Here is an 11,947-nt window from a genome sequence, read left to right on the forward strand (position 1 = left end):
GGGTAGAACACCCCCTCCCCCGTAAAATCGCCTCTGACTGTAGATCATTCATTTCTTTTTAAAAAAGTTGGAAAAGTGGGGAATAAAAAGTGTTGCCTTAACTTGATTTAAAAGTTTTCTGATGAACAGACAACAATAAATAATTACCTATGAAGAAATTAGAATCATTAGAATTACTCAAAATAAGATGCAGTCTCCTCCAAGGTTCTATTCTTACACTCCTCTTGTTCCTAATATACATTAATGATCTCCCAAATACCTCAAGTATACTAGATGTCATTATGTTTCCCGATGATACTAACTTATTTTTTACATCTACATCTATTACAAGACTCCTTGAAACTGCAAATACTGAACTTGAAAAACTAAGCAGTTGGTTCAAGTCCAATAAGTTATCACTAAACACAGAAAAAACCAAATACATATTTTTTCATTCCAGCCAAAAAAACTACCCCTCTCATTACCTTTACTAAAATTAGATAATAAAAAAATCGAGAGAACCCAATCAATAAAATTTTCGGGATACTTATCGATGATAACATCTCATGAAAAGTGAACATAAACATGTTAAACACCAAAATTTCAAAAAACATAGGGATACTCTACAAAGATAGCTCTGCACTGTCTCAAAAAAATCCAAAGCTTCTGTACTTTCCATTTATAGAATGCTATTATAAATACGCTTATAATGCATAGGCAAGTACCCACAAATCCAACTTGGGTACGCTCCATCGAAATCAAAAAAATGCTGCAAGAATAGTTTACAATAAGGATAAAATCTCGCATGCTAGCCACTTTTAAAACTCTGAAGAACTATAAATCTTTATTAAATCAACATATTTTAAAATTTGATGTAGATACTAAAATATAGACTTGTTCTTTCTCATTTCTCAAAATTTTTTTTTCAAAATAGCAAAAATAGATACGACACAAGAGCAAACAGAAACTTTAACGTTTCTTTTAAAAAAACATATCTCTCACGATTTTCGATTAAATATCGTGGTTCTAATCTATACAATATATTATTATCCAAATTTGACAAAATACAGTAACTTGAACTTTTAAGAATTATTATTAAAAAATTTCATCTTAAACACATAAAAATTTATCAATATTCTTTAATTAAATCATTTAAAAATAATATTATTAATTTAAAAAATTAAAAACAACTAGCTCTTAAAAACAACTTTAAATTAATGATATCATGTTGATCACCAAAATTAATGATATCATGTTGATCACCAAAATTAATGATATCATGTTGATCACCAAAATTAATGATATCATGTTGATCACCAAAATTAATGATATCATGTTGATCACCAAAATTAATGATATCATGTTGATCACCAAAATTAATGATATCATGTTGATCACCAAAATTAATGATATCATGTTGATCACCAAAATTAATGATATCATGTTGATCACCAAAATTAATGATATAATGTTGATCACCAAAATTAATGATATCATATTGATCACCAAAATTAATGATATCATGTTGATCACCAAAATTAATGATATCATGTTGATCACCAAAATTAATGATATCATGTTGATCACCAAAATTAATGATATCATGTTGATCACCAAAATTAATGATATCATGTTGATCACCAAAATTAATGATATCATGTTGATCACCAAACTTAGATTATGAGAACAGCACTGCACTAATCTGGCAGAGGGATTATGCTGTTTAATTCTTCCTTGTAACCCTAAGTAACTGCCACTCATATTTGCAGCCACACCTATATGTGGCTGCAAATATGAGTGGCAGTTACTTAGGGTTACAAGCAAGAATTAAACAGCATAATCCCTTATATTTATATATTTATATTTTGTTTACTTGTAATCTTTTTAAATTTTCTCTTTTTTTTTTAAATTTTTTATTGCGCAACTTAAGTTATATTTTTTATAGTTAACATAAATGTTTATATTATGCTTAAAATTTAATAAATTTTTTATAAATATGTGTATGTGGTAACATGTGTTATTTAACTGTTTTAAAAATGTGTCTTTAAAAAGGTAAAATGTATTTTATCTAATGTATATAATTGTTATATAAGGTGTTTATATATGTTTGTAAGGTTAAATAAATATATTGTGTTTATAGATGGTATATATATTTATATTATGTTGTTCGATGACATGGCAGCATTTAGTGTCAAGCAGTGTTAGTACTTTAGGTCTAGGTGTTGTTTAGCCTTTATTATTAACTATTCTAGACTACCTTGACCACGTAACTTGATAGATGGTGAAATTTCAATATCTTTTATTTCTATCAATTTTTTATTTCAACATCTCCCATTTCCACCAATTTTTAATTTCAATATCTTTTATTTCTATTATTTCTATTTTTATTTCTGACTTTTATTTCTATCCCTTGTGACATTTGATCAGTTACTTGAATAAATTGTTAAAAATTTTTTTTTATTTGCAAATCTATTGCTTTTTTATTTTCATCTTTTTTTACTAAAACAACGTAATACGGTAATTAACTGATCGATTTTTATAGATCTTGGTTGTATCTGTTATTATTGTTATGAAAGTGGCCTCTTCTAATTCTCTTTTAATGCAGATAATAATTTCACCAGTTGTCAAATTAGTTAGTTCGTTTTGTCTGCGATATCTCGAGAAATGACAATTTTTTTTTCTTATTTCATTTTTTACTTATGTCTTCAAAAATTGAATTTTTAGTGTTGAATCTATTATAATCATGAGAATAATTGAACTTTAAGCATTGCGATTTTGTAGGAATGTGTCGCTAACTACATAACGTAGCTTTGTAGGTAGCTACAAAATATCTACAAATCTATAACTAGTTGATAGCTACATATCAAGACAGCGATTTTATTACGATATGACGCTAGCTACAACAGCCAGTGTCTTTAGTGTCTTGGATCTTTAACTTAAAAAAGCTCGCGATCCTCGTAGCCAAATCGCTGTCTTTACCTTTATAAATATCGAAAGCTTTTCGCTAACTTAAAAAAGCTAGCGATCCTCGTAGCCAAATCGCTGTCTTTATCTTTATAAATATCGAAAGTTTTTCGCTAACTTAAAAAAACTAGGGATCCTCGTGGCCAAATCGTTGTCTTTATCAATACAACTATAATTAGCTATTCGCTTGGCGATTTCCCAACAGGTATTGTCTAGTCATTACCGGCAGCTTATTGTAATATGAATAAAATAAAAGGACCTTTTTACACAAGATGTTATTAAAGATGCCTTGTTCTTTTTAATGAAGTTACAGTGTTGCGGTAATTTAAAGTATTTCTAGAAATTATTGCAAACATCACCGTCTAAACATTTTGTAACATAATTCAAAATTCACTGATTCAAAAACACATGTTACTAATTTAAATGTGAAAATAGTAATACTATTTTTACATTTTGAAAATATAAAATTGCTACACTATAATGTTCTTGCATTATGTGTAACAGCAACCACGTGTTATTATGACGATTTACTCCCATTACATTACTTCGAAAATAAACTATTTTAAATCTTTTAACTTTCTCTCAATCAAAATCATTTTCTCCTGTTTTAGTTTTTTGTTATCTCAACCTCAACTCTATTTATTAAAGCGAAAGTAAAATAAAGCAAAGTTTAGAAGCTTTAGAGCTATTAATTCCTTTAAATTATTTAGTTATTTATATTATCTAATTATTTACTTTTTTTATATTGAAAACTAGTGAATAATCTAGGGTTGTACTGCATAGTATGCGGTGGTACTGCATTTACGCAGCATTATTGTACACTATAGTTAACAATAGTTCTGCATTGTAAACGATTTTACTGCGTAGTATTTAATAGTACTGCATTGTAAACGATAGAACTGCATTTATGCAGCACTATCGTATACTATAGTGATAATACTGCATTATACACGATAAGGAATCGTCCACAAATTACATTACGCAATTTTTGACCTTTTTTACCCCCACCTCCTCTCGTCACAACATTGTAACTATTTAGTAACAAGTTTTGTATGAGTTGTTACAAAACCACTAACCCCTCCCCCCTTTCCTAAAGCGTGGCGTAATTAACGAACGACCCCTAAACGATATAAGCACAATGCCATAACTAATATGTTATATTTTTTAATTATTTTAATAACATTTATACGGAAACACTGCTTTTATTTATATAAATTCTGTTTTTATTTATTTTGATATTTCATTTTTTAGATTTCAAATGCAAGAATGGCTGTTAAAAAAGCAAAAAAAGTTTTCATTTTGCTTTGTATCTCATTTACAACTTTTCTCTGTTTTTTTGACTGGAATTTTGTGTCAGAAATTAGAGAAAGTTTAGCATCACGCAATCTAAATATATCTTACAGAAGAGCTTTTAAACACAAGTTCAAATCTTTGGGAGAAATACACAAGCTTATTAAAAATCAAATTCATAATCTACAAGAAGAAGGAGATTGCGATAAAAAAAAATTTTTACTGTGTCGAAATGTTGATAATTTTTCCGGACTCGGATCTAACTTGCACCGGTATGGTGTTTGTATGCAAGTAGCCTATGGGTTAGGAAGAACATTTTTCATCCATCAAGATGAATACAGCCACTTTAATGGTATTTTTGAATGGGTGCAGCCCGAATCATTGAAGTGTGGCTATCTGAAAAAAAAAGTTCTTCTAAATAAGTCACTTGCTTGCAATGCGCAAGATATTTCTTGCTACTTAAATAATGGTTATGATATCAATAATACCCATCGCATTATTGAGTTTAACACAGTTTCTAAAAAGTTTCCTTATCCAAGACACATACCTGGCACATTACCAGAGGAACTGAAAAAAAATTTGTTATATCTTGGCATTAAATCCCCTTGGCTATGGTTTACTTCGCAGTTTCTTGCTTATCTCCTTTTAAGACCAAATGCTGAGTTTAACAAAACCTTTTCTACTTTAAAACAAGAAATTAACTATAGTTTGCCTATTATTGGTTTTCACATTCGACACGGTGATAAGTTAACTAGCGGTGAAGCAGAGTACATCAACGAAACAGTTTTCGTAAACAACGCAGAAGATTATTTTAACAAACATAATGTGTCTAGTAAACGCGTTTATATTGCTACAGATGATGTTCCCGCAATAAAAGTTGTCAATAAACTTGCGCCAGGGTTTATCATAACAGGTTTACCACACAAATACTTATCTATTGGCCTAGGAAATTATTTTGTAAAGCATTTTCCAAAAGAAATTCTAGAAAGTACATTGTTAGATTTGTACTTCCTTACGAATGCTAATTGTCTTGTGTGTGACGTAACATCAAATCTTTGCCGATTAGTTTACGAACTAAAACAAGGATTGCCTCCTTACAAACAAGACGATATATTAAAGCCAGTTGGCGAAGAAAAAGAAGTTTACTATAGATGGTATGATTTTGTTTATCCATCTTCATTATGGTTTGTTTTAAGCAATAAATCGTCAATAAATTTGGGAAATATCTGGAGAAAGTTTCAGATTTTTTTAACAACAGGAAAAACTTTTTTAGAGTACAAGAAAGGTTTATATACTAAAGTAGAAACTATTCAAAATAATTTTTCAGATGTATGGTATATGAAAAAGATAAACAACGTTGTAAAGGATGGCATTGAATACGTTTTTACAAAAGAGGGATTAGAATACATTCATAAAAATGATCTCATGGAATGGCCAGGCAAACCTAGTTACCATTTCTTTCCCTGAACCTAATTTATATTTACAAATAGTTTATTAAATATAAAATTTACGTTTTCTTAATGATGTCTTAGCAATAAAGAAGACTTTGTAACATTACGTTGAGCATTTCTGATGAATCGAACAATTTTTATGATAAATAAAAAAAGTTTTTTTAAGTTTTATAAAAGTTTAAAGAAATTATTTGTTTTTTTTTAATTTAAAAAAAACCTGAATGGTTGTATAAAAAGTATGGGACGAAAGTTTTAAAAAATATCTTTGTGTAACCATTAGTGTTTGTTTAAATTGGAATGAACAAGTTTGCATATGATATACTATAGGACCTTTTTAAGAGTATTTAGTACCTATATATAGTATAGGTACTAAATACTCTAAAAAAAGCTAACGCCAAAATTACAATTAAAGTATAATCTACAAATTGAATAAATATAACGCTAGTTTACCGTTATATTGATGTTATATTGTTATATTGATATTATATAACGCTAGTTTACCGTTATATTGATGTTATATTATTATATTGATGTTATATTGATGTTATATTACCTTTATGTTTAGCGTTATACTAGCGTTACTTTTATTCATTATATTGGCGTTTTATTAAGAATAAAATAACAAACGGTTTAAGCATTATATTTAGCATTACATTAAATTTACTATAAACACAATATTTACTATAAATTACTAATACTATAATACTACAAAGTTTACTATAAATTACAATAAAAAAACATTTTACGATAGTTACAATAATAATTACAGTTAATAGTCACAGCAGTAATTACTATTATGGTATTTTTCCTGTTAAATTATGTGCAGTTTGACCATATGCAGCCATATAACATAACATTTATGATAAATTCTAAAATAAATACTACAGTTCAAGTCTAAAGTTTAATTATATAAAGTTAATCAATAAAAATGTGTTTATCTAAATCAAATAGTTACAACAAATAAAGTGTTACATAAAACGCCTGTTGCGCTCAGCTGGCTGCAGACATTGAATTGTACAAAAGAAAAAAAAGTATAATTTTTTAAAAATACATCTTCAAATTTTGTGCAATTTAAGTTTATTTTGAAAAGACATAGTATATAACATTGTGATTGGTACAATCTTATACATACATATATATATATATATATATATATATATATATATATATATATATATATATATATATATATATATATATATATATATATATATATATATATATATATATAAAATAGTATAAATAATATAATTGGTCATTTATAATCAGGGAAGGATCAAGGGGGTACCCTGCGATGACAGGATTCAACCATAATTTATAATAACCTTCTTGCTAACTTAAAAAGAATTTAAGCTTATAAAATACAAGCATATTTATAGAGAGACGTATATAAGAAAAATATCTATGGCTTCAATGTTAGGAGGAATTTAAATAAAACAATAAAAAAAATAGCTCTTCTCCGCTATGCTGAAAGAACTGCTTTGACGAATCATTTTTTAAAGAAAACGGAATAGAGAGAACCCTTTTAATCGAGCATTTAAGAATAATTTTGCTTTGATTACCGTAAATAAAAGCAAAAAATTCTAATAGTTTCAGGATTCATTTGATTTGTAGATGGCAAACAAAATTTGCAGGAACGTTTTATTGAAATGGTTTCTTTGTTTCGGTTATACATAAAATGAGTCCCTAATTATTCTCAAAAAGAATTACTCAATCAAGTGCTTCTTTAATTGATAATATTTTAACCACTGATGTTTTTAACGTATCCTTAAAAAAAGGCATAATTAAAAATGACATATCTGGTCATTTTCCTTTTTTCTTTTCTATAAATATAGATAATAAATTACTTCCTAATGAAAAACAAGTTTTCAAAAAGCGCATTTTTACAAATAAAAACTTTGAATCTTTTAAAGAACAATTATCTCTAATTGATTGGAGCATCGTTAATGCCTCTGATAATACAAACTTAGTTTATAACTCGTTTTTTAAAACTTTCTATGATACTTACGACACTAATTTCCCTGAAGTTAATTTAAATCTCAAAGCTAAAAGTATTAAATCGCCTTGGATTACAAAGGGTTTGCGGAAATCTTCAAAAATTAAACAAAAATTATACATTAATTACTTAAAATGTAAAACAAATTAAAGTAAAATTATATATAAAAAATACGCTAAACTTTTCGAAAGCCACAAAAAAAAAAAAAAAAAAAATTGTTTTATTTTAATTTACTAGATAAATATAAATTAAATTTTAAACGCACTTGGTTTATAATAAGAGAAATTACTGGCTGCAAAAAATGTACATCTCACCCTTTGGCAAACATGGTTAAACATAATAATGAATTTTTATATGATAAAATACAAATTACGGAAGAGTTTAATATTTTGTGACTGTAGGACCAAATCTTGCAAAAAAAAATTCCTATAGTAAACAGTTTAATGAATGATTTATGTTTCCCTCTTATTTGAACTCTTTTGTATTATTTTTTAACAAGTTTGAAACTGCCTTTAAAATGCTACAATCTAACAAAGCAGTAGGCCCTGATGGTGTTAACGGCAGCATTATTATAAGTTCATTTGGTGTAATAAAAGATATACTCTTTCAGATTTTTTCAATATCAATTAAACAGGGAATTTTTCCTCAAGCTCTAAAATTAGCAAAAGTAATACCAATATTAAAAGGTGATGACATTGACAATATAAGTAATTATCGTCCAATTTCACTACTTTCTGTATTCTCTAAAGTTTTAGAAAGAATTTTGTGCAATAAAATTTATAATCATCTTAATATAAACAGTTTATTATACAGCAATCAATTTGGATTCCAAAAAAACAATTCCATTGAACATGCCATTCTACAACTTACAAGAAATATATCTGACTCATTTGAAAATTCTCAATTTACCTTAGGTGCTTTCATTGACTTGGCAAAAGCTTTTGATACTATTAATCACAAAATTATATTTAAAAAGTTGGAGTGGTACGGAATCACTGGAAATATATTAATTTAGCTAAAAAGTTACCCAAATAATTGGAAACAATTTGTTTATGCGGATGATACCGTATCATCTAATTTGTTAACTATTTCATGTAGAGTTCTTCAAGGATCCATATTAGGACCCCTCCTATTTCTAATATATATTAATGATTTACCAAAAGCTTCTAACCTAATGACAATTATGTTTGCTGATGATTCTAACCTATTTCTTTCTCATAAAAATATTTTTATACTTTTTAACAACATGAACATTGAACTAGCCAAAATTTCCGAATGGTTTAGGTAAACAAGCTATCATTAAATATTGATAAAACTAAATGGATTCTTTTTCATCCTTATGGTAAGAAGCACCAGCTGCCTAGCAAATTGCCCTATCTTTTTATCGATAACATAACTATTAAAAGAGTTCTAGTGACAAGATTTTTAGGTGTATATATCGATGAAAATCCTAATTGGAAAAGCCATATTGCTAACTTGTGCAATAAAATTTCAAAGAGTATAGGCATTTTATACAAAATAAGAAACGTTCTTGATAAACATACCTTAATTCAATTATATTATTCGCTAACTCATTGCCATATTAACTATGCAAACATTGCTCGGGGTAGCACTTATAAAAGTAAGCTTAAACCTCTCTATCGGCAACAGAAGCATGCAGCACGCCTTACAAATTTCAAGGACCGTTTTGCTCACGCCAAGCTTTTTTTATATGATATGAAAGCGCTTAATAAGTATCAGTTAAATGTTTTTAATATTCTTTGTTTTATGCATAAATGCAAGACCCACCTATCACCCGTTTTTTTTCGCAACTTGTATTTACAAAGAGATAGAAATAAATATATTTTAAGAAGCGATAATTTAATTCGACAACCATTTTCTCAAACTAATTTTGGAAAATTTTATGGAATAGTATAGTTCTAAATACTTCTAAAGATTTTTCTCATAAATGTAATTTTGATTCTTTTAAACAAAATCTTAAAAAACTCAACAAATTTTTTCAACTGAAAATATACTAATCAACTTTTAAGTTTTTGAAAATCCCTTATCTATATCAGTATATATATATTTAATGTATATACTTATTTATTTATTTTTTTGTTTGTTTTTTCTCAACAAGCAATCATTTAACATTTTTTAGTTTTTAAGTTTTAGAACTTTTCTATTGTAATATTGTATGTTTATTTTTATTTATAATATTATATTACGAACTTTATATACTTAAAGCAGTGGCGGATCCAGCATTTTTTGATCTTTGTGATTGCTTACTTCCAGACATGGAGCTAACTCCAAACATTTTTATGTTTATACTTATGTCAAATAATGAGGGTTTGCAAAAAATTGCGATGATTGGAGGCTGGGAACAAAAGAGCCCCAAAATTTTTGCAACACTTGCCCCAAACGTGAGAGCAACGAGTTGATGAAATATTTTTTGTGCTATTCTCAACTAGACTTATATTCATCAATAATTTTTAAGTTTCATAGTATTTTCTCTAAGCGTTCAAAAATTATGATCATATAAAGTTAAAACCTCCTCAATTTGAGGGGGTTGTAATTTTTATATGGTCATAATTTTTGAACGCTGAGAGGTAATGCTATGAAACTTAAAAATTATTGATGAATATAAGTCTAAGTTGCTGGATCCGCCAATATAATATTATAAAAGTCTTTTATTATTAAATTTAATCTTGTAATAAAAAAGTTTGAACAAAAATAAATAAATAACAAGAATAAAAACATTGAAAATAATAATAATAATAAAAAAATAATATACAAAAATATTAATATATATATATATATATATATATATATATATATATATATATATATATATATAAAAAATAAAAAAAAAATAAATGTATGCATATCTGCTAAAATATGTATGTTGGCTACGTTTGGAGGTGAACCATCCTTTAGTAGTGGTTTGTCGTTTTTGTCTTCAGAAGCGTAAACTTGAAATTTGATAATTTGGCTTAACACACAGCGATAACCATCGTATGGCTAGGTCCTTTTACACAACTTTTTGAACAATCTGGAAATGCATTATATTCAGTCTGGATATGAAATCAAACTATATTGTTTATATTCAGTGATATATAGTGAATAATATATAGCGAAAATTAAGATTCAGTGATTATTTTTGGCGAATAAGATTCAGTGTGCGCAAGTGATTTATCTAGTAAATTATGGACATCATTGTTCGCATGAGTCAGCTGTTCGAAAGACATAGTAATTTGATTGATGCAAGCCGTAAACACCATAGCAAAAGGAAATAACCATTAAAAAAAAAAAAAAAAAGTTCTAATATTTTCAATAGCGGTTTCTCTGTGACAAGACCTGATGGTGTTCTTTGAGTATCCGCGTTTTTTATATTTATTTTTATTATTTATTTCTTAACGATATCTTGACTTGTTAACTTTTCTTTTTATATACACTGCAGGCCAAAAGTTTCCGGACACTTGATATTTTTATATAAAAAGCTAAAATCTATCCTGTATCATTAAATTAACCAATAAAATTAATCTATAATACTTAAACTTACTAATTTTAAGTGTTTATGTAAGTTTGAGGTCAGTAATTGGGTATTACTGACCTCAAACTTAAATAAGTAAGTTTTTTTTTAATTGTTTATTTTAACTTGATATATAGCGTTACATTACTCTTAAGAGTTTGGTCTTGTTAAAGTTATTTATTTGTTGAAACACGAAGTAAATATTTATAATATAATGATAGCCGACTAAAATGATTGAGAATATTTAGTTTTGTTTAGTTTTCATTTGGTATTAATGATGGTTACATTAAAAAGTCTTAAAAAAAATTTTAAAATTTTATAATTCGACTATTCAACTAAAAATATGGGTAAGAAACTTTCTTTAACGGTTGCAAAACGTTCTGAAATAATTACATTACATAAAGAAAGTTATTCATTTCGTAAAATTTGCAAAAAATTAAAAGTTGCCAGAAGTACTGTACAAGATACCATCAAACGATGGAAAGAAACAGGCATTTTTGAAGACAAAAAAAGATCTGGTAGACCACGGAAAACAACAAAAGCAGAAGATAATAGTATAATATTGATGAGTAAAAGGAATCAAAGACTTACAGCCCCGGAAATAACTTCAGGCTTTAATAGGAGTCATTCAAAATCAATTTCATTAACCACTACGAAACGACGTCTTAGACAAGCAGGACTTTCTGGCTGTATAGCGGTCAGGAAACCGTTGCTACGGATTGGAAATAAAAAGAAAAGGTTACAATGGGCCATAGA

At 27.4% G+C, this 11,947-nt stretch overlaps 1 protein-coding gene across 1 annotated transcript; it reads left to right on the forward strand.

The window, feature by feature from the left end:
• Window positions 1-4,456: 4,456 nt before the first annotated feature.
• Window positions 4,457-5,711, forward strand: LOC101237851 (alpha-(1,6)-fucosyltransferase). The gene has a single exon (XM_065809699.1). The coding sequence runs from the start codon at window positions 4,519-4,521 to the stop codon at window positions 5,698-5,700; it is 1,182 nt and encodes a 393-aa protein (XP_065665771.1). The 5' UTR covers window positions 4,457-4,518; the 3' UTR covers window positions 5,701-5,711.
• The last annotated feature ends 6,236 nt before the right edge of the window (window positions 5,712-11,947 follow it).

Source organism: Hydra vulgaris, chromosome 11, assembly GCF_038396675.1.
Source record: "Hydra vulgaris chromosome 11, alternate assembly HydraT2T_AEP".
Lineage (NCBI taxonomy): Eukaryota > Metazoa > Cnidaria > Hydrozoa > Anthoathecata > Hydridae > Hydra > Hydra vulgaris.

Excerpts from the sequence above, each read along its gene's own strand:
- LOC101237851 (XM_065809699.1), top strand. The coding sequence starts at position 4,519 with ATGCAAGTAGCCTATGGGTTAGGAAGAACATTTTTCATCCATCAAGAT.